General features: G+C 35.9%; 1 protein-coding gene across 2 annotated transcripts; it reads left to right on the forward strand.

Moving 5' to 3' along the window:
• Positions 1 to 18,408, forward strand: LOC105883079 (UDP-glucuronosyltransferase 2B31-like). 2 transcript variants are annotated; one of them, XM_075997818.1, is made up of 6 exons: positions 11 to 793; positions 2,340 to 2,488; positions 11,496 to 11,627; positions 13,645 to 13,732; positions 14,615 to 14,834; positions 17,330 to 18,408. In XM_075997818.1, the coding sequence occupies exons 1-6, from the start codon at positions 28 to 30 to the stop codon at positions 17,607 to 17,609; spliced, it is 1,635 nt and encodes a 544-aa protein (XP_075853933.1). In that variant the 5' UTR covers positions 11 to 27; the 3' UTR covers positions 17,610 to 18,408. The 2 variants fall into 2 exon arrangements, with proteins under 2 accessions (XP_075853934.1, XP_075853933.1); XM_075997819.1 differs by lacking the exon at positions 11,496 to 11,627 and having other exon boundaries at positions 1 to 793.
• Positions 18,409 to 24,428: the final 6,020 nt, after the last annotated feature.

Consider the following 24,428-nt stretch of genomic DNA (forward strand, 5'->3'; position numbering starts at 1 on the left):
TTGATTGATTTGTGCTTGGATATAAGCATGAGAAAGGGCAGGAGAGAACAGCAATTGCACTGCAGCACAATGGCTCTGCTATGGACTTCAGTTCTTCTGCTGATGCAACTGAGCGTTTACTTTAGCTCTGGGACTTGTGGGAAGGTGCTGGTGTGGCCCACAGAATACAGCCACTGGAGAAACATGAAGACAATCCTGGATGAACTTGTCCAGAGGGGACATGAGGTGACTGTACTGGCATCTTCAACGTCCATTGTTATTGATCCCAGCAAAACAACTGCTATTAAATTTGAAGTTTATCCTACATCTTTAAGTCAAGAGGACTTTGATGGTTTTTTAATGAAAATGCTCCATAGAGCAATATATGATCTTCCAAAGGACAAATTTTGGTCAGGTGTTTCACAAATGGAAGAAATCATGGCAGGATTTTCGGAAGTTATGAGAAAGCTCTGCAAAGATGCAGTTTTAAACAAGAAACTTATGACAAAGCTACAAGAATCAAAGTTTGATGTCCTTTTTGCAGATGCTATTGGTTTCTGTGCTGACCTGCTGGCTGAGATACTCAAAACACCCCTTGTGTATAGTCTCAATGTCTCTCCTGGCTACATATTTGAGAAGCATGGTGGAGGACGTTTATTCCCTCCTTCTTATGTACCTGTACTTATGTCAGAATTCAGTGATCAAATGACATTCATGGAGAGGGTAAAAAATATGATATATGTGCTCTATTATGATTTTTGGTTCCAAATATGTGACATGAAGAAGTGGAATCAGTTGTACCTTGAAGTACTAGGTGAGTCATGTTTTTAATTGGTGGTTATTAATTTCTACTTTTCCTTATATCTTAGAAGGCAAGCTTGTATGATATGAAGTCAGAGAGTATATGTTTTGCAAAGGCAATTATAAAATGAAAATATAGATGATCTATCAATCTCACAAATATTATGGAAAGATTACAGGATCAGGTAGATTCTTGTGGCCATAATTTAAACAGGACACTCCATTAAGTCATAAATGTACAAACTAAAGCAGTTAGGATTTTTTAAACAATCTCATATCTACTATACTATACATTATTTTCATGTCTAATACAAGTTAATAGATACATCAAGAAACATCTTAATGAGGGCAGATGTGTAGATTGAAAAATTAAACATTTTTATAGCACAACCATCAATGTGGCATTGAAAAATTTGTTTCTTTTTGGGTACCTTATTTTCCCTATTAAGAAATTGAAATGTTTTTCTATATATCCAGAAGAAATCCTTCACAGTTGAGGGATCAGTCTATCTCAGAAATGGACATCAAAAATTTGAGGTTTCCAACATTTCTATGTTCCTTCTTGAAGGGCTTGAAGATTATCTCTTTTAAGGCCTAAAATCTTACTGATGTGTGAACATCTAAGTTTGTGTTTATATTTTATTAAATTACATAACTACATTAAGAAAAATATGAGCCAAATGAAGGGATAGCAAAAGCTATCCATTTCTATAATATTGGAAAATTTCTAGTTGTTCTTTGTAAATATATTTATTATTATGACTATATATATATATATATATATATATATATATATATTTTTTTTTTTTTTTTTTTAGGTAGAGTCTCACTCTGTCTCCCGGGCTAGAGTGCCATGGCGTCAGCCTAGCTCACAGCAACTGCAAACTCGTGCCTCAGCCTCCTGAGTAGCTGGGGCTACAGGCACTTGCCACCATGCCCAACTAAGTTTTTCTATTTTTAGTAGAGACGGGCTCTCGCTGTTGCTCAGGCTGGGCTGAACTCCTGAGCTCAAGGGATCGATCCCTCCACCTTGGTCTCCCAGAGTGCTAGGATTATAGGTGTGAGCCACCGCATCTGGCCAAATATATTTATTATTAAACTACCAATACTATTAAAAACTTCACATGAACCAAAAGTAATAGTAGGTACTAGGATTTCAACCATATATTCAAAAAACTGTTGATATACTTGGAGAAACAAGGATCATGAGACTAGTTTCATAAATTGTAGAAAGTAAACTGAGTTCTTATTAGAAGGAAATTTTTCTAGGTTTAGTAGGATTAATTGATAGCGTAACTCCAAGATTTGCTTAAATGTGCATTTGTTATTACTTCAGCTTTTAAAAAAATGCATGGGTAATTCAATAGTGGCTTATATTAATGATCATTGATGATTGTAAATATACTGATCTGTTGTAGGGACATATCTCCTCTAAATAGTCTTTTAACCCTTTGCTTCCTTTTGGCTACTTTATTCCAACATCTTTCAGGAAACTACTTTTATATTATCATGATGACTCTCTGGTGTCATCTATATTTTCTTTTCTTTCTCCCCTTCAGGCAGACCCACTACATTGTATGAGACAATGAAGAAAGCTGATATGTGGCTTATTCGAACCTATTGGGATTTTGAATTTCCTCGCCCACTCTTACCAAATTTTGAATTCGTTGGAGGACTCCATTGCAAACCTGCCAAACCCCTGCCTAAGGTGAACATATTCCTATTTGTTTGGCTTTGTTTATTTATTGTAAGAGTTGAGGCTCTTCACCATTGTTCTAGCTTAAAAGGAACACTGTTCCTCACCAATGTAAAGGTGTCCCCAAAATGTTGACAACAAAACTTAATGTTTACTTGTTTCACTCCAGCATTGAGATCATTCCTCACTGAGATCCCAGAGTTTTACCTCTTAGAGCACAAAAAGGATGGTTTACCTTATCAGAGCAGGTGTTTCCTGCCTTAGGCCAAGTCTGTAGGACACTGCAGTAAAGCTCCCTGGGGAAACTTTTGTCTCAACATCATAATTGCCTAACAGAGAAGCACAGAGAAAATGTACAATGCATATAAAATATAGACCAAATAAACTCTATAGAGTGTATCTGAAAAGTAACCTTAGATTTTTAATTTGCAAAAGAACTATTCCAGAATATAAAATAATATTCCTTATGTTGGAACACAGAATCAAATATATTTTACTTTAATATCATAATTTCTAGACTAAAGATAAAGCAACCTTTCTTAGTGCACTATTGTATGATGTCTACCTCCTTTTTTGTTAATTTCAGCATATTATGGGGGTACAAATGTTTAGGTTACATATGTTGCCTTGCTACCCGCCCCTGAGTCAGAGTTTCAAGAGTGTCCATTCCCCAGACAGTGCATCTCGCACCCCTTATATATGTATATACCTATCCCTTCCTTCCCCCTCCCTTCTACCTGATGCCCAAAAATGTTATTCCTATATGTCCACTTAGGTGTTGATTAGTGAAACCAGTTTGCTGGTGATTACGTGTGGTGCTTATTTTTCCATTTTTGGGTACTTCACTTAGTAGAATGGGTTCCAGCTCTATCCAGGATGATAAACGAGCTCCCATATCACCATTGTTTCTTATAGCAGAGTAGTACTCCATGGTATATATATATATAACACATTATATTAATGCAGTCATGGATTGCTGGGCACTTGGGTTGTTTCCACATCTTTGCAATTGTGAATTGTGCTGCCATAAATATTGGAGTGCAGATGTATTTTTTATAGAGTGTCTTTTGTTCTTTTGGGTAGATGTCCAGTAATGGAATTGCTGGATCAAATGTTAGATCTACTTGTATCACTTTAAGGTATCTCCATATTTTTTAAAAATTTTTTTATTTTTTTTATTTTGGCATATTATAGGGGTACAGATTTTAAGGTTTCAATAAATGCCCTTTCCCCCCTCCCCCCACAATCTGAGTCTCCAGCATGACCATCCCCCAGATGGTACACATCTCACTCATTATGTATGTATATACCCGCCCAGTATCTCCATATTGCTTTCCACAGTGGTTGCACTAGTTCGCAGTCCCACCAGCAGTGTAGGAGTGTTCCTATCTCTCCGCAATAATGCCAACATTTACTGGCACTTTATAGTTTGGGGATTTTGTGATAAAGGCCAGTCTCACTGGAGATAAGTGATATCTCATTGTGGTTTTGATTCGCATTTCCCTGATGTTTAGAGATGTTAAACATTTTTTCATGGTTGTTGGCCATTATTCTGTCTTCTTTTTAAAAGCTTCAGTTCATGTTCTTTGCCCACTTTCTGATAGGGTTGTTTGATTTTTCCTTTCTGATTTTCCTGAGTTCTACATAGATTCTAGTTATCAGCCCTTTATTGGATGTGTAGCTTGTGAAATTTTCTCCCATTCTGTGGGTTGTCTGTTTGCTCCCGTGACAGTTTCTTTGGCTGTGAAGAAGCTTTTTAATTTGATCAGGTCCCATTTATTTATTTTTGTTCTTGCTTTGATTGCATTTGAGGTCTTCTTCATAAATTCTTTGCCTAGGTCAATGTCTAGAAGAGTACTTCCAATGTTTTCCTCTAGAATTCTAATAGTTTCACAACTTACTTTTTAGTCTTTTATACAGTGTGAGTTGATTTTTGTGAGAGGTGAAAGGTGTGGATCCTGTTTTCAGTCTTCTACATGTGGCTGTCCAATTTTCCCAGCACCATTTATTGAATAAAGATTCTTTTTCCCAGTGTATGTTTTTGTCTGCTTTGTCAAAGATTAGATGGCTATATGAGGATGGTTTTCTCTCTGGGTTCTCAGTTCTGTTCCTCTGGTGAATTTCCCTGTTCTTGTGCCAGTTCAAAGCTGTTTTACTTACTATAACCTTGTAGTATAGTTTGAATTCTGATAAATTAATACCTCCCATTTTGTTGTTATTGCCTAAGATTTCTTTTGCTATACGGGTTCTTCTCTGGTTCCATACGAAGAGTAAAACTATTTTTTCTATATCTGTGAAAAATGATGTTGGTATTTCAATAGGGATTGCATTGACTCTGTAGGTCATTTTGGGTAGTATAGACATTTTAACAATGTTGATTCTGCTGACCCATGGGCATGGTATGGCTTTCCACCTGTTTACATCCTCTGCTATTTCCTTCCTCAGTGTTTCACAGTTCTCCCTGTAGAGGTCTTTTACTTCCTTAGTTAAATATTCCTAGGTACTTTATTTTCTTTGTTGCTATTGTGAAGGGAATTGAGTCTTTGATTTGGTTCTGTTTGAATGTTATTGGCGTATTTGAATGCCTTTGATTTGTGTGTATTGGTTTTGTATCTTGAGACTTTACTGAATTGATTTATCAATTCCAGGAGTCTGTTTGTTGAATCCGTGGGGTTTTCTAGATTTTATATCATATCATCACCAAAGAATGAGAGTTTGATCTCTTCTGCCCTCATTTGGATGCCCTTAATTCCACTTTCTTGTCTGATTGCTATAGCTAGGACTTCCAGCACCATGCTGAATAGAAGTGGAGATAGTGGGCAACCTTGTCTTGTTCCAGTTCCAAGTGGGAATGCTTTCAATTTTTCCCCATTTAGTATGATATTGGCTGTGAGTTTGTCATATATGGCTTGTATCACTTTTAAGTGAGCCCTATCTATGCCTATTGTGTTAAGCATCTTATCATACAAGGGTGTTGAATTTTGTAAAATGCCTTTTTTGTGCCTATTGAAAGGAACATATGGTCTTTGTTTTTGCTTCTGTTTAGGTGGTGAATTACATTTGTAGATTTGCGTGTGTTGAACCATTCCTGCATCCCTGAAATGAAGCCCACTTGGTCATGATGGATTATTGTCTTGATAAGCACCTGGATATGGTTAGCTAGGATATTGCAGAGAATTTTTGCATCTATATTCATAAGGGTTATTGGCCTGTGTTTTCTTTTTTGTTGCATCCTTTCTTGGTTTTTGTGTCAGGGTTATGTTGGCTTCATAAAATGTGTTCATGAGGATTTCATCCTTCTCGATGTTGTGAAATAATTTCTGCAAGATAGGCACCAGTTCTTTTTGTAGGTGTGGTAAAATTCGAGTGTGAAACCATCTGGTCTAGGACTTTTCTTTTAGGATGGTTTTTATTGCTGTTTCAATTTCAGTACTTGATATTGGTGCTTTCAAGAATTCTATTTCTTCCTGGTTAAGCCTAGGGAGGCTGTGTGTTTCTAAGAATTTGTCCATTTCCTCCACATCTTCCAGATTGTGTGCATGAAGATTTTTGTAGTATTCATAAATTATATCTTGTATCTCCTTGGCATCAATTGTAATTTCTCCTTTATTTGTCCTGATGGAGCTTATTAGAGATTTTTCTTTTCTGCTTTTCGTTAGCCTAGCCAAAGGCATGTCAATTTTATTTTTTCAAAGAACCAACTTTTTGTTTTATTAATCTTCCTTATAGTTTTCCTGTTGTCAATTTCATTTAATTTCTGATTTGATCTTATTGACTTCACTTCTTCTGTTGCTTTTAGGGTTAGTCTGTTCTTTTTGCAGCTCTTTGTGTCAATTCATTAAGTTGTCTATTTGTGATCTCTCTCATTTTTGGATATAGGCATTTATGGAAATAAACTTTCCTCTCAGGACTTTTTTATCTGTGTCCCACAGATTTTGATAAAGTGTGTCTCCTTTGTCATTTAGTTCAAAGAACCTTTTGATTTCCATCTTCATTTCCTTTTTTATGAAGTAATCATTCATCACAAGGTTGTTTAGTTTCCATGACTTTGTGTGGAAATGAGAGCTTCTATTAGGGTTGATTTCTACTTTTATTGCACTGTGATCTGAGAAGATACATGATATAATTTATATTTTTTAAACATTTTTGAGACATGCTTTATGTCCTAAAATATGGTCAATCTTAGGGAATGTCCCATGAACTGATGAGAAGAACTTATATTCAGTGGGGTTTGGGTCGAATGTCAAGTAAATGACAGTCAGGCCCATTTATTCTAGAATTCTGTTTAAGTCCATTATTTCTTTGTTAATTTTCTGTTGGAGGATCTGTCCTGTGCTGCCAGTGGGGTGTTCAAGTCTCTGGCTATTATGGTGTTGCTTTTTATCAATTACCTTCTTATTAGTACTCATATAAAAGTGAAATCTTATTCATAGTTAAAACCCAATATTTATGTTGCTTGCAAATTGTTTATCATAACAAGGGACAAAATGAGAGGTAAGATTAATGAAAATTCTGTGCTCTCTAATCCTAGTAATATACTTTCTTATTTACTTGAAAGGAAGATGATAGTGCCAGTAAGAGTGGAAGATTATAGGAGAAGATGCATAAGTAAGGAACCAGATGACTAGTAGTAAAATAATGATAATTACTAATAATAATTGTTGCTACTAACTTGCATAATGATTTAAATTCAAGTCAATAGTTGTGAAATGTAATCTCTAATTATCATACAAAATAATTGTTGCCACAATTGCTTACTTTTCTATTAAATATTAAGTTCTGAGACAATACCTGTATATTTCAAAATAGTAAGACATTCATCAAAATATATCCAGCATTTTAAAAATGCATATAGCTGTTGGCTTCTCAGTATACTTATATGAAACTATATAAACCCAAAATAAATCAAGATGGGCAGATTCAATATTTGTGGCAGATATTCATAAAATGAATACTTGAAGTAATTTACATATCTTACATTAAAAAAGATAAAGACTTATACTATATGCATACCACGTTATTACAATAATTTTACAAAAGAATAGTTATCCATAATGCAGGTTTTTTTGGAAACTGAGGGTCAAATGATGAAGAGAACAAGATCACAATTTTTTCTATGATTATAATTTATATAAAATAAGATTAAAATATTCTAAATATATGACACATAAATACATTGAGGTATATAAACAGAATAAAAATCATAATGAAAGCACACAAACTTTAAATGGGGAATATCTCTGGGCAGAGAATATGGGTGAAACACAATATCTTTTTGTAAATTTTTTGCACTATTACAAAATTTCTCACATTGATCTTGTATTATTTTTATGAAGATGTCACAGAATGAGATCAGTAATGATTGTGTTAGAGAGGTTGTATTACTTCTATACTGAATGATGAAGAAAAGTTTTTTGGCAATGAGACAGTGAGACAGAACATTGAGCACAAGTTACATAAAATGTGGCTTCAGGTAAATGGATTCACAAAGAATACCTGGATGCTCCATATATTACATGGAATAGTATTAATAGCACAGTGACTGTCATATTAAAATTGAAGTGATTTGGTTAAAACTATATTTTTCAAAGTAGGGAATTATTTTTTGTAAACAAAAGTTTTAATCAGAAACTTCACCCCAAGGATTAGCATACAAAAGCATACTCCTTATGTTGGAAGGAACTAAACATTATTTAAAGAAAGAAAAACAATGATTTAATTTAGTATGAAAGGAACAACAACAACAGAAAAGAGTATATGATTTTTTTATCATTAATTTACGTGATTTATTGATATTTAACTAGTTTGATTGAAGAAGCCTAACCCTATAACTCAAAAGGACCCTCTTTTAAAGTCTATGTCAAGATAGAAAAGGCAGTTATAAAATATATTTTGGCTTCAATATAGGAATTTTTTTTTTATTTCAGCATAATATGGGGGTACAAACGTTAAGGTTACATTCATTGCCCTTGTCTCTCCTCCACCCTCAAGTCACAGCTTCAAGCATGTCCATCCCCCAGATTGTGTGCATCACACTTGCAATGTATGTATATACCCATCCCCTCCTCCTCCCTCCCACATGCCCTACACCCAACAAATGTTTTCTTTTTTTCTTAACATGTTGGTTACATTTTATATATTTGCCTCTCCCTAGCAAGGATTAGAGGTATGCCCTTTCCCACCACAATGTTCACCACATCCCTCAGATGTGGGACTATGCCTCCAACCCCCAAATCCCTGGTGAACACCACCACCCTTTGAGCATCATAGTGTTAATCACTCAGTACCAATTTGATGGTGAGTATATGTGGAGCCCATTATTCTGATCTTGTGTCGCCTTACTTTGGATAATGGGCTTAAGCTCAATCCAGGATAATATAAGCAGTGGTAGCTCACTGTCATTTCTTAGAATTGAGTAATATTCCATTGTAAACATATACCAAATTTTAATAATCCACTCATGAATTGACGGACACTTGGGTTGTTTCCATGTCCTTGCAATAGTGAATTGTGCTGCCATAAACATTTGGGTGCAGATGTCTTTATAATAGAATGTCTTATGCTCTTTTGGGTAGATGCCTAATAATGCTATTGCTGGGTCGAATGGTATTTCTATTTTTAGCTCTTTGTAGTATCTCCAAACTCTTTTCCACAAAGGTTGCACTAATTTACAGTCCCACCAACAGTATAAGAGTGTTCCTGACTCTCCACATCCTCGCCAGCATTTGTTGCTTTGGGATTTCTTGATATAGGTCAATCTCACAGGGGTTAGATGATAGATATCTCATTGTGATCTTGATTTGCATTTCTCTAATGATTAGAGATTTGGAGCATTTTTTAAAATATGTTTGCTGGCCATTATTCTGTCTTCTTTAGAAAAGTTTCTGTTCATTTCCATTGTCCATTTCTTGATGGGGTTGTTTGATTTTTTCTTGTTAATTCTTTTGAGTTCTAGATAGATTCTTGTTATCCGACCTTAATCAGAAGTGTAAAGAGCAAATATTTACTCCCATTCTGTAGGAATGTTGTCTATTTGTTCTAATGATAGTTTCCTTGGCTGTGCAGAAGCTTTTTAATTTGATCAGGTCCCATTTGTTTATTTTTATTGCTGTGGTGATTGCTTTGGGGGTTTTCTTCAAGAATTCTTTGTCAAGGCCAATGTCTGAGAGGGTTTTCCCAACCTCTTCTAGTATTCTTAAGATTTCATGCATTAGGTTTAAATCTGTTATGCATCTCGAGTGGATTTTTGTGAGAGGTGAGAGGTAGGGATTCAGATTCATTCTTCTGAATGTAGCTATCCAGTTTTCCCAGCACCATTTATTGAAGAGAGATTCTTTTCCCCATTGTATATTTTTGTCTGCTTTATCAAAGATTAGGTTACTGTATGCAGATGGTTTTATCTCTGGAATCTCAGTCTTATTCTAAATATCGATGCTTCTGTTCTTGTGCCAATACCATGCTGATTTAATTATTTTTGCTTTATAGTACAGCTTGAAGTCAGGAGGACTAATGCCTCCCAGTTTGTTCTTTTAAGTCTATATAATTTTGATGTGATATCAGAAAACATTTGGCTTTATATTTCTTTCTTTTTTAAATTTTCTTCCTCTTTTCTTCTCTTAGGTTTGTTTGTTTATTCTTTGGTGGGAGACTATATTGAGTAATTTAGAATTATTCCTCTATAGAATGTATTACAATTTAAAATTTGGCACAGAATTGAAATCGCAAGGTCAGAGTAATTCTCATTTAATTCCAAGTAGGCACATATTCACAAAGAGTTTTATATAGTGTTTAGTTTTATATAGTTGTGTTTATATTTTATATAGTTTTATATATTTTGTTTATATATGTTTTATATAGTTTTATATAGTATTGAGCTTCTCAAGAGACTGATCAGATGTCCATGTCAGAAAGGCCTGGTCGTTCTCTCCATTATAGCTAAGCTGCTCTCTGTGGAACACAGTGAGGGGACAATGACAGTCCTTCTTATACAGTTATAAATAGCACATCAATTTAACAGTGTAATTTCAGAATAAAAATTGCCTCATACCTGAATAATGACCTAAGAAATGTGATCTTTCAACTAGGTAACTATATACCATAAAATTCTGTATTATAAATCAAATACATGGGGCTATTTCACTGAAACTCTAAGCCACAGTATCAGAATCCTTAATATCAGTGATTCTTAACCTTTAGCTATTTAGAGTGTATGGGTGTGTGTGTGTGTGTGTGTGTGTGTGTGTGTGCGCTCTTTAGGGGAAAAGACTTGGGAACTGTGACAAACTTTAAGTGAGGTGTATAAGTTTATATAACTAAAGAAATGCAAATATAAACACATCTCAACTCTTAGTAAGATTTCCTCCTCGTTTTAATCAGAGAATGATTGTAATGGCTCCAAACTAAAAAAATTCTATAGAAAAATGCCTGAAATGAACAATAGTAATTTAGAACTACAACTATATAGAATTGAAGCCCAGTGAAGCCACATCAAATAATTTAGTTATATTATATAATATTATATATTATATAATAATATAATATATTATATTAGTTATAATATAATAACTAATTATATTATTAGTACTGTTATTAGTAATATTAACTATTACTAATAATTAGTAATTATTACTAATTACACTATTAGTAAGTAGAGTATTTACTAATACTCTATATTAGTAAGCATAATAATATAAATAAAGAATCTGTGTATATTTTCTAACATTATCTCTCCCAACTGCATTGTAAAGCTCCACTTCATTTCTCCCTCCCATGCACATATATACCTGCATACACATGCAAACACATATTTGCAGAAATATCTATAATGGAAGCCATGTATCTCATAATACACATTTCTTTTTAAATACACTTAGTGATTAGCTCAGTTAAAAAATAACCCTTACTCTAATAATTCTTAATAATACTTGGTTTTATTTTTTTTAGATGTTTTTAACAATCTTCTCAAATGTGTTTCTTATACTGATACTCATTTGAGATGGAACACCTTCTTTCTTCACAGGATTTGGAGGACTTCGTCCAGAGCTCTGGAGAAAATGGTGTTGTGGTGTTTTCTCTGGGGTCGATGATCCATAACATGACAGAAGAGAGAGCCAATGTCATTGCTTCAGCCCTTGCCCAGATCCCACAAAAGGTTAGATAAAGCACCTAATGGTGGACAGCTACTGAATCCCGCTGTTCAACTTTGTAAAGAGTACAGCTACAGAAATTTTCTGTCCACAAAGCTAACTGTTAGGATAACTCTACTTATCTCAGTATAAGCTCAAAGACTAAAATATAAATGGAAAATGCTACAATAATAAAGAGATGGGTTTTCATTTATAATACCTTTGACATTAACATTGTGATCATAACAAATATACTGAAGAGGTGCAGTGAAGTTTTGGTATTATCATGGGATTGAAAGCTTGTACACAGAAATCACCAAATTCTGCCCTGTCAGTTGGTGCTATTGCTAACAGACTTCCTGAGGGCACTCTACCCACCATAGATATTATCAGAAAGGATAAATTTTAGTGAGTATCTGCACTAGCACAATAACAATAAGCATATATTGCAAAAAGTGTACAATGCATTCCAGTTTAGGCTTCCCATGTGTTCTGACTTTGTGTACCGCCTATACATTTGGAATAAGGCTATTTAGTGTGCTGTTTGTGTGCTATTCAGAGAAAGGATGATCATGCTAAGAAATCACTACCATACGTATCCACCTAGCCAAGTATATTTAGAGAAAGAGACAAACTTGACTACCTTTCTGGACTGGGCCTTGGTCTAATGAAAAGATGCAGGAGGGATCCTGCCCTTAGGGAAGAACCTGTGCATTCTATAATGTAGCCCCACAGAGTCTCTGATCTCACCACTAGATTAACAGCTCCTTCTGTTGAGAGGAGACTGGAATAAAGGAAGGAGTCAATCAGAATGAAGCCAGGAATGGGAGAGGTCAATACTGCCTCCATAAAATAGAATAAGAACTTATTTTCTAATGTATAGAATACACTGACAGTCTATGAGTATTTGGGAATTACTTTTAGTTTTCTATCTTAAACTTTTCTTAATGATCTTTGTTACTTTCTGCAAAAAACTCTATATTATTCTCACACTCACATACAAGTAGAAGGTAAAGACTTCTAAATTAAACTCAAGTTTATAAGAATTACCTAGGAATTCTGCAATCAGTAGCTTATTTTGGTACTGGGCATGGACATGGCGTGGTTATAGCAGACCTTAAGAATCACTGCTGTAGCCTATCATCTAAGTGTTAATGATCTATTATGCAAAATTTAACAAAATACAATTTCAGACTTTTTCAACGGCTGTGCTCTTATTCATAAATTGCCCACTGTCTCTACTTTTCTACATTGAAAGAATTTCCAAAACTAGAAACTGTGGTAATACTTTGATTTTTTATCAAAAATTGCCATTTAAACTTTTTCTTGGAAGAAGTGTTTAAAACTTCTAAGTTTAGTAATGCAAACTCTCAATGCAGCATTGGTAACTTTCTCACAAGCAGCTTATCTTATAATTTTTTTTGTAAGTCAAATAATGTCAAACTGTAAAGAAATTACTTATATAACAGGTTTATATAAATGAACTTCTACTCATATCTCTCAAATGCTTGAAGTGATAGATAACACAATTTTCATGATTTGATTATTACACATTTATTTCTATATGAGGACCTCACATGTACCTCATACATATATATACAACTAATATGTGTATAAGATAATTCAAAATAAAACATGTAAAAGAAGCAATAAAAAGAATATTATCAAATTTAGAAGATGACACCTAGTATAAAACACAAAAAAATGAAAAGACTGATGTAATGACTGATGCACATTTTTTATATTAGAATAATATTTACTGTCCTTTTCTTAAATACTTGAATTTGTGGTTAAAAATATCATTTGTTTACATTACTTAGAATTCTTATATACAAAATTGATTATAACACTATGCATTTGAAATCTGGTTATGCTATTTACTCCAGGGTTTGAGTAGTTCTCATTACCTAGCAACCTTGTTCTCATTTCTTCATCTTTTTTATGAAGGGGATTTAGCTAGATGGTGTTAACCCCTTTAGAGCTTTACTGTGCCATACTTTTGGAGTCTCACCCATGGAGCAAGGTATTTTCTTTACCCAACAGGTTCTATGGAGATTTGATGGCAAGAAACCAGACACCATAGGACCCAATACTCGGCTGTACAAATGGTTGCCCCAGAATGACCTTCTTGGTAAGATACTGGAGAAAAAATACTGAATATGTGACTAACAGCCAATTAGAGTGATAGTAGTCCAACAGTCACTAACATAGTATTTATTTTGAAACTCAAATATAATTCCTAACTATGGAATTCCTAAATTCCATAGTATTTATTTTGAAACTCAAATATAATTCCTAATACCAGTTGGCATTTTGTTACATAAACCCATATTCTTTGTGTCCATAACAAAGTATTAATATCCTTATTTCAGGTGTAATTATCTCTCAGAAAATTTTGAAATAGCTTCCTGGGTTGTCTGTCTCCTATTCCTAGAACGTTACCCCATCCTTTTCCCTACAGTAGCTTTATTTCACATGACACTGAAAAATAACAGGTCCTCTTCTATTAACAGTGACTCTGCATTTTCTATGGGAATAAATCCTGGTCTTTACTACACTGTGATGACACCTCCACAGGGAAGTGTGCCTGTCCTTCCTCTGCTCCCAGCCCTGCTCCCAGCACTCTCCCTGCTGCTCTGGGCACCATGCGTGTCAGACTCCCTGACTGCATGTTGCTTTCAGAAAACATGTTCTTACATGCCTAACCCTTTTCTTTATTTTTTCTTTTCCTTTTTATAACATCTGTACATTTTCTTTTTCTAGAATGTGCTTTTTCATTTGTCCTCCTTGAAATCTTGTATCCATTTTTCCATTCTCGAGTCCCACACCATTTTCTACATGCAGCCTTCACTTTCCTCTCCACAAAATGTAGGTGCTTCTTCCTCTGAAATCCCAATGCAATTTCAGGGAAGTTCCATGGGTCTTCTAATCTGCTATATAGAAAACATTGCCACTCTCATTTTATTCCTAAGACTCATAATTAATAATTTTGCTGAAATTCACTCAATTTTAGGTCATCCAAAAACCAAGGCTTTCATAGCTCATGGTGGAATCAATGGTGTCTATGAGGCCATCTACCACGGGGTCCCCATGGTGGGCATCCCTTTGTTTGCGGATCAACCAGACAACATTGCTCACATGAAGGCCAAGGGAGCAGCTGTTAGAGTGGACTTCAACACAATGTCAAGTGCAGATTTGCTCAGTGCTTTGAGGACAGTCATTAATGATCCTTCGTGAGTATAATAATTCTTTAATAAGTGGTATTTATAGATATGTTCTCTTGTCCAGAAGGAAGATGAGACTCAGCCCTTTTATTAGTAGACTTTGAAAGAATTTAAATGTTTTAAACAATATGAAATTTGCTTTTATTTTTCACCAGTTATTTCACAGTTGTATTGAACTCTATAAATTTAATGAGTAACAAATTAGTGCAAAAATATTCTACATAAAAATAACTTCAGATATATAGATAAGTATAAAAAGCATGAATTTTTAAAAATAAGGCAGAATTCACCTCAAAAGGAGTAATGAACTGAGAAATATGACAAAATATTTTAATTCAATTCCTAATATCTGTGAATGTATTACTTTTTCTTACTCAAAAATTTACTTTTATATTATCATTATTTTAATAGATTTGATAATGAGATATAATTCACAATGCATAAAATTCACATGTTTGAAGGATAAAATTTAAATATTTTTAGTATATTTACAGAGTTTTGAAGCCGTCACCATAATATAAATTTAGAACTTTTTTATCAATCCCAAATAAACTTCATAAGGCATAGATGTCTTTTCCCAAAAGCCATAGGGAAATATCAATTTTTTCTGTATGGATTACCCACTATAGAAATCTGCTATAAATGGAATCATACAATTTATAATGTTTTATAAATAGCTTTTTCCATTAGGCCTAATTAGTTTTAGTTTTATCCATGTGGCTGAATGTATCAGTATTTTGTTCCCTTTTATTGCTGTAGAATATTTTTTAGTATATGAATATACCATAATTAATCCATCCATTTATCAGCTCATGGACATTTTGTTTGCAGTCATGAACATCGTTATACATGTTTTTCCATGGAAATATGTTTTTATATAATGAAGGTAGGGATTATTAGTGGAATTGCTGGACGATATGAGAATTTTTATTTATGAAAAACTTCCAAATTGTTCTCCAATGTACATGCATCATTTTTTATTACTACCAGCAGAATAGGTTTCAATTCCTTCATAGTGTTCCCAATGCTTATCATCTGTCTTTGTACTAGTGTAAAGTAGTCTCTCATTACTCCTGATTTGTTTTTCCCTTATGGCTCAAAATACTGAGCATCTTTTCAAGTGCTTACTAGTCATTCACATATCGTCTTTGGAGAAAGTTTTATTTCAATCTTTTAAACAATTGGTTATTTTAAATGTTTTTATTCATGATTTATAATAATGCTTTATATATTATGTTTATAATTTCTTATCAGATATATGATTGTCGAATATTTTCTTCCAATCTGAATGGGTTTATTGTTATACATTTTTGATGATCTAATTTGAAGCACAAATTTTTAATTTTAGTAAAATAAATCTTTAATAATTAATTGCTTTCGTACTCCACAGGTAATAATTAGGAATTTGCTATATCTAGACCAGCTATTATCAATTCAGATTTATTACTACTATCAATAATATTTCTAAGGCCAGGCACGGTGGCTCACGCCTGTAATCCTAGCACTCTGGGAGGCCGAGGCAGGCGGATTGCTCGAGGTCAGGAGTTCAAAACCAGCCTGAACAAGAGCGAGACCCCATCTCTACTATAAATAGAAAGAAATTAATGGGCCAACTAATATATATAGAAAAAATTAGCCAGGCATGGTGGTGCATGCCTGTAGTCCCAGCTACTTGGGAGGCTGAGGCAGGAGGATTGCTTGAGCCCAGGAGTTTGAGGTTGCTGTGAGCTAGGCTGATGCCACGGCACTCACTCTAGCCTGGGCAACAAAGCGAGACTCTGTCTCAAAAAAAAATAATAATATTTCTAGATAAAGAGGTATCACCCAAAGGAAAACTTGGAAGATCTTTTGTCAAGGAGAAATAGTAGAACATTAAATGATAATGTCTCTATAAGACAATGTGCCAGGGGAAAGTGTTATGACAAGAAGTTCTTGCATTTGATGACTTAGGGTCCTATAGACCAATGGAGAGATTTGGTTATATTCTTAATGAGATGAGAAGGCAGATGGAAATCTTAATCAGGCAAAGTGATAATGAGACATGAGTTTCAAAAATAATCAATCTGAGTGCTGGATAGGAATCAGAAAGTAGAAGAGAGAAGAGGAGAATAGAAGCAGAGAGACTGCTTAGGAGGCATTTCACCCACTATGACACAAATCCCTTTTGCAAACATCAAAATGATGTTTCTCAGATTGCATTTCCACTACCTTACTTAAACCACTTAGAATGATTCCAACTATTTCCTCTGCTTGAAAATATTACCTTTCCCAACTGATCTTCCATTATCACTTTTAAAAAGATTTGTTAGTGATAAATTTCCAATTAAAAGCCAAACATAACTTTTATTAAAATATGACATATTAAGATATTCAAATTTTTGTCAGTTTTATGGCATTTACTTTCAGTCACTTGTATGACATTTTCATAAACCTTTCAAGAATGTGATACGTTTAGCCAATTTACTTACTTTCAGTGTTGGAATCTTTATGTTTGTTTTTTCCAGGTATAAAGAGAATGCTATGAAATTATCAAGAATTCAACGTGATCAGCCAATGAAGCCTCTCGATCGAGCAGTCTTCTGGATCGAGTTTGTCATGCGCCACAAGGGAGCCAAACACCTTCGGGTTGCAGCCCACGACCTCACCTGGTTCCAGTACCACTCTCTGGATGTGCTTGGGTTCCTGCTGGCCTGTGTGGCCACTGCTATATTCGTCATCACAAAATGTTGCCTGTTTTTCTTCCGGATGTTTGCTACAGCAGGAAAGAAGGAAAAAAGGGAGTAATTAGATCTAGCTCTGAATCTGCGATACCTGATAATCATAGATAGGACTCGTCCAGTTGATTCCAGCAAGAAGGGGTTGTGGTATAAGATTTCTTTGCTCCTGTGACAACATGACAAATAATTTGTCAAGTCAATCTTTGTTTACAAAGGATTTACTACCTTTTTAAAGGATAGAAATATTTTATGGCAAAGAGAAAAGAAAAAGTGGGGGATAATAAAAATACAAAAACTATATAAGTTTATATTGATATGTGCTGTTCTAATTCAGAAATTATGTTAAAATGTGTATTCACTTTTAGTTTACATGTTGTGCATGAACACAAGAACAGGAAGAAGTCCACTCAGTATCAATGCTCTTTTGCAAATGCTCAGATTTCTTTACTTCAATTTGGTATAGGATTTAACTGTTTAACTTCTGTTAAAAATTAGTCAATAATTAGAATTGTATAAAAAAATCTCACCCTTATACTTTTGGAGGGAAGACTGGTAGTGCTGCTTGGCTTATATAAAACATCCAGTCTTAGCAACACATCATTCCTAAAAGACATGGAGAGAATTTTACCTGCTTCTAGTCATTTCCTAGGTGAATGAATGTGGAATTAGAAAATAACAACTCTTTACCTGTTTCCTATCATAAACTCGAACTATTTGGGAAAGTCTTTGGTTTCACTAACTTGTTTTCTTTTCTCATGTCCCTTTAGATAGATTGACCTGGTTGCTTTCACTCTCATTTTCAGCCTTTAATAATAGAAATAATGTCTCAGTTGTAATTTATGATAATATAGAACCTGCACAACAAAGGTGTCTTGTCTCTAATTGATCTTCCTTTTGCCAGGTGATTTTATAGTGAATCTTCAGAGAGTGAGGGGAAGTTTTTCCTTCCCCATATAAACATGATAAAAATGAAAACTATAGATCAATAATTGTTGTAATCATAGAAGAAAAATCTTCAACAGTAGGTTAGCAAATACAATGCAGTAACAAGATTATATCCCATAAACAATTGAAATTTATCCCCAAAATACAAGGATGTCTTAACATCTCAAAAATTAATTAATATAAATGCATCATTAGAATAAAGAACAAAACCTGCATAACCATTTCAATACATGCATAAAAATCATTTGTTGTAATCCAATACATTACATCAAAAAAATCATCACTAAACTAGATATAGAGGGAAACTTCCTCAAACAGAATAATGGTGTCTATTAAAAACAAAACCAAGAAAAATCCGGCTAACATTATACTTTGGAAAAAGGATAAATCCATTTTGTTCCCTTCCAATCAACATTACATTAGAGGTTCTAACCAACACAAATAGGCATAAAAAAATAAATGAAAATACTCCATTTTAGAAAGAAAGAAGTTAAACTATATTGTCATACGATATGATATCAAGATAGAAAACAATCTTTAGGAATCCACTGAAAAATAGAACAATAAACAAATAAAGCAGGTTTTTAATGTATAGGATCAATCAATAAAAAAGAAAACTATACTCCTGATAACTGCAATGAAAATTCAAAATAAAATTCAGTTTCAAACAATCACACTTAAAATACCATCAAAACCAACATAATTCTTAGGAACAAATTTAACAAAACAACAGAATATTTTCAAACTGCACAGTGAAGTCTATAAAACACTGCAGAAAGAAATTAAAGAATATACAGTTAAATGAAATGGTATCTCATGTTCTTAGATTGAAACTCTAAATATTGTTATAATGGTCTTATTATACTCCCCAAATTCATATGTAGATTCACTGCAATTCTAATAAAAATCATAGCTAGCTTCTTTACATAAATTGATAAACTGATCTTAAAACTTATATAGATGTTCAAGGGACCTAAAAATAGTCCAAACAAGCCAGTATTGGTGGCCCATACCTGTGTAACAGAGGGAATGGCCTGAAAAGGGCAGAATGTATTACAAGGTGTCTCTTTAAAACCACCCCCACTCTTCTTGGAAATTAAAATCTGTATCCCTGACCAGGCCAGTGGTCAGGAGGGTTAGGGAATGTCCTTTGTTCTTTGTACCACAGGAGATGGCTCAAAGGAACTGTCCAGGCAGAAGTCACAGATTGTCTTCACTGGAGATGGGATCAATCAGAACCATCAACTGTAGCTAAACAGCAATACACTGAAGTTGAAAACCCTCCCTCTGCATTTATGTTGGTAGGGAGGATGAAGACATTTTAAGACCAGAGTCTCCGTTCTCCTCACCTGCTGGCAAATTAACAAACCTCCCTTTCCTTCTCTTCAAACCACTTGTCCTCATTCTTCCAATGCAGCCTCAGGGACAAGTGCAAAATGTTCAGTAACAGAATTTGGTGTCCGTGGTAGGACTGTCCGTGGTACCCCTGTGGAATGGTACCCTGTGACTACTGAAAGAGGCAGAGAGTAGCCCGAGGTCAAGCCATGGGTCTTTGCCAGTAGGAGCAACTTCTTTTCAATGGGAAAGAGTAAGTCATGGCTCCAGCAGCTGCCAGAGCCTGTTTTAGCTGTGGAGTACTCCATTCTCCTTCCCCTTGGAATTGACACAGCTCTAACCAACTGGAGACTAGTTGATGAGGAGGTAACGGATTTGGGAAGAGACATGACAGTCTCAGCCATTGTTGTTTAAGTGAGTTTCTCGGCATGCATTCTGAGACTCTTGATTCCACCCATATGGGGGAGGTTTTCACACCTCCCTGTTGGATTTGCTTAGAGGTGCCATTAGGGGTGGAAGTCATGAGATTGAGTGGAACCAGGGAACCTGCTTTATATTTGGAGTTCTTTTGTCTGCAATAATGAGGTGTTGGTTTTTGTTTGAGAGAATTTGGTTCTCAGTTTTAGTGGTCCCCATTTGTTTGGAAGGCCATGGCATTTTAGATTGTGTGCATTGGGATTGCCTTATATTGTCTATGCTTGATTATTTGTGAGTTTTGTCCTAATATGGGAGGCTCTGATTCTGTTCCACGTGAAAGTACCTTGGGAAATGTTTTGGCTAACTGGTTAATTTATACCTATGAACCTATGTCTAAAGAAAGAATGGTGTATTATTATAATACAGTTTGGGGTATTATTATAATACATGTTGGGGTATGAGGCGAAGTGACCATTGAACACAATCATAAATTATTATACTATCTTAAAATTGGAATTATTTTGTCAAAGGCCAGGTAAATGGGATGAGAGCCCACATGTACAATCTTCTATGCAATTGTGTAAAGTCCTGGGATAAAGTTAATGACACAAGAGGGACCTCTATGGGCATTGAGTGAAATAGTCAGATAAAAATGAACGGGGATTAACTAAATTGGATCTCATGAACCTGGCTAGTCCACTGCCAGATCTCCCCAGCCTGGGGGGCACCATTGGCTCAGCCATGCTAAAGCTCGCTCTGCTGGGGTCCTTACTACCTGGAATACGACAGGCCTTTGTGATGCTTTCTTCTAGTTAAACAGATTCCCCTGGTGGGCACCCATTCTGGGTTGGCTGCCGGGCTCTGGCACAGCCCCAGAGGACACAGTGGGAAGGCCCACTGGTGAGTGTGACCTGCTACCAGGCAGCAAGGGGCAAATGGGGGGCAGGGAGGGAGCACCTGATACAGAAGGGGAGATCCCTGGGAAGGCACTGTGGGCTCAGTTGCACTTGAGCAGATGGGACCCCATCAGAGGCCCAGAGCTGGCCTGGGAAGTGGGCCTCCATGCTGAGCCTTGACCATGGCAACTGCTGTCTGCTGTCATGACAGGAGCTAATTTTCAATCCAACACCCACTAGGTTATGACTCAGTGCTGAGAATGGTCTCTACTTGTAAGACCCATCAGAGAACTCAAATTAGCCAGAGAGCACCTTTCGCTAGGGCAGGGCAATTTACTTTATCAAATAGAGGGCTTGAATGTGCAAAGTAAGGACATAAAAAGACACCCCAGATTGATGTATTATCAGTGTGCTTTCTATAAAGAGGAAGGATATTGGAAAGAGATTGCACAAAATTGCAAAGAGCTCCAGGTAATAAGAAACCCCCAGGACAACAAATGTTTCTTTTTTTTTCCCAAGTCCAGGATTCAGATGATGAAGGAAGGGACCTGGAGACCCCTGCCTCATTAGTGGCTGCAATCCACATATTCCCCACAGGAGCCCCGGATAAAATTGACAGCAGGGACTTCACTGGGGCAAAGCTGCATGGGCAAAAGTGGCCCAGGCCTCTCCCCGCTGTCCACTGACCCAGGTCCTGGCACTGGCCATGCACAGTGCTCAGCAAGCCAAACAGGGGGTGGGGGAGGGGCTAGGCAGCAGTGAGTCAGCCCTAGACAAGCTGAGGCTGAGGAACTTGAATGGCGCTCAGTTGCATTTAAATGGCAGAATCCTGGGACTGGAGTGGCCTCATGGCTTTAAAAAGGTTCCCCTGCTCTGTTTGATGGGAGCTTAGTGGGGGACTTGTGGAACCTGCAATTGGACAGATTTGTAAGTAGCAGGTTACTTCTCTGGGATTCCAATTATCAAGGGAAGGTCAAGCTGTGTCAAGGGTTATATGAAGGCTGTCAGACTATTGATCTCCTTCCTGAGCATTTTGCTCTTCTTGTGTAACCATGTTGTCACCCTGGCGTCTAACTATTGGCTTAGTCTCAGGACTGATGACCCCATAGTTGACAGGATCCAGGAGCCCACTCCACGATGCCCTGAGCATTTCACAAGGTATCACAGTGTTTGACTACTCCATGGCAGTGTCCACTGGGGGAGGCTGGTCTTTTCTTCCTGATGTCTACACCTGCATCTACTTAACAATGTCTTGCTGTAGCCCATGAGCTTCTTCGAGTGGATCCTAAGTGGGAAACTGGTGAACTGCTTCTCCAAGTAGCTGGACATGGTGAACTAAATGATTCTGAAGGTCATCATAATGTTCATAGTCTCTTTTCCTCCATCCAGAGTGATAATGGACCCTCTTTGTAGCAGAGATAACCCGGAAAGTCCAACATCTAGAATGTAAGTTGTGTGCATCTTAGAATTGATGAAGGAAACCCATCTAAAGAGGGAAGGATGTTGCCGCTTGCCCTCCTCCAGGTAAAGGTAGCCCCTTGAAGCAGGCTTAACTTAAGCCCCTAAGAAATAGTTTATGAGAGATCCTTCTTGTCTCCCTAAGGTAAGTAAGGTAATATAACTATGATTAAAGTAAGCAAAGTAAAGCAATATGTCAAACATTGGGTCAGATACTAGCCATTATGCATGATTTTGCCTGTTTCAGGCCCTTGCCCCAGTTGGAAGTAGAGAAGAGGAAGGGATCCAATGAAGTGCTTTTAACAACTCATACCTTATTGAAATCATTAGGAGCAAAACCTTGGATACATCATGCCAGAATAAAGAGGTGTCCCATAGAGGAAGGGGACCAAAACCGCCAGTGGATGTGCTAGCCTTTAGGTGATCTAATGTATCTGTTTAAAAACAAGGAAAAATGAAAATGTTGATATTTGCACTGGTCTTTCATTTGTTAATTTGTCCTGTCTATCAGATGGACATACAAGTCCTTAGTGACAATTTCCCTGGAGTATTACCTTTTCTCCTGATCTGTCTCAAAGCTGGGTTTGTCATCCTAGACCTCAGTTGGTGGAACTTTTCTTGTATATGACTTCAGAATTTGCAGAAGATGGATTCTCGTATCGTCTACAGGGTGCAATAAATAGCTCTACACTCAGAGGAGCCATGTTTCCTTCTTGCCCTGCCCACTATCAGATGTTATGTACCAGGTGACAGCAAGACCCACATCTTAATAGTGTCTTAGATACCAAGTGAGATAAAATTGCTCTTATCAGGTATCCCACATTTCACCTTGTCAATCATCATGTTTGTAATTGTTCCTTATACCATTTGTCACCTGGTCATTGGTGGCATTCTTTATTTTAATAAATATATTGCCAAAGCTTTGCAATTACATAAGTAAATGTAAACCTTCCATCTGAAACATCACCCCAATTCAGCAGGAAGCTGGTTGATGACTACATCACCCCTCCTCCCATAGATACATAAGGATAAAATGGAAGTGGGAAATATGTAGCAGGGAAAGACCTAGAAAAGTGTGACATGTATTGCAAGATGTCTTTTTAAAACTTCCCCCACACTTTTTGAGAATTAAAACCTTCATTCCTGCCCCAAGCCAGTGGTCAGGAGGGTCAGGTAAGTGTCCTTTATACTTTGTACCATAGGAGATGGCTCAATGGAACTGTCCAGATCATGATAGTGTCTTCACTGGAGACAGAATTGATCAAAAGCACCAGCTGTAGTTAAATAGCAATAACTTGAAGCCAAATACCCTCCCTGTAAAAACTCTGTACTTCTGCTAATAGAGAGGAAGCTGGCATTATAAGACAAGAGTCTCCATCCTCCTCATTTGCCAGCAAATTAATAAACTTCCCTTTCTTTCTCTTCAGAACCCCTGTCCTTCTTTTGATGTGGCCTTGGGGATAAGTACTAAACTTTCACTAACACTTGCTGTCTCAACTCATCTGAAAGCATAGCCTAGAAGATTAATTAAGATGAGGATTTAAAGCCTGACTTGGACAACATCGGGAAACATCCATGTGTAAGAATAAAAAAGAAATAAAATTAAAAGAAATAGCTGAAACATTCTTAAAATAAGGAAGAAACACTTTCTACTTTTAAAGACAAACACAAAATTGTGATAATCAAGAGAGTATGGTAGTGTGTGGTACAGCCATGCAGATAAATATATAGATAAATGAAATCAGTTTTGGAATTCAAATATATATCCACACATTCACGGTTTTTGTTTTTTTTAACTGGCAGAGACTGGCTCTGTTGCACAGGCTGGATTATAG

Source organism: Microcebus murinus, chromosome 26 (genome assembly GCF_040939455.1).
Source record: "Microcebus murinus isolate Inina chromosome 26, M.murinus_Inina_mat1.0, whole genome shotgun sequence".
Taxonomy (NCBI): domain Eukaryota; kingdom Metazoa; phylum Chordata; class Mammalia; order Primates; family Cheirogaleidae; genus Microcebus; species Microcebus murinus.

Excerpts from the sequence above, each read along its gene's own strand:
- LOC105883079 (XM_075997818.1), top strand. The coding sequence starts at position 28 with ATGAGAAAGGGCAGGAGAGAACAGCAATTGCACTGCAGCACAATGGCT. Across the intron at positions 794-2,339 it reads GTTGTACCTTGAAGTACTAG|GCAGACCCACTACATTGTAT; the intron begins GTGAGTCATGTT and ends TCTCCCCTTCAG. Across the intron at positions 2,489-11,495 it reads CTGCCAAACCCCTGCCTAAG|GATTTGGAGGACTTCGTCCA; the intron begins GTGAACATATTC and ends CTTTCTTCACAG.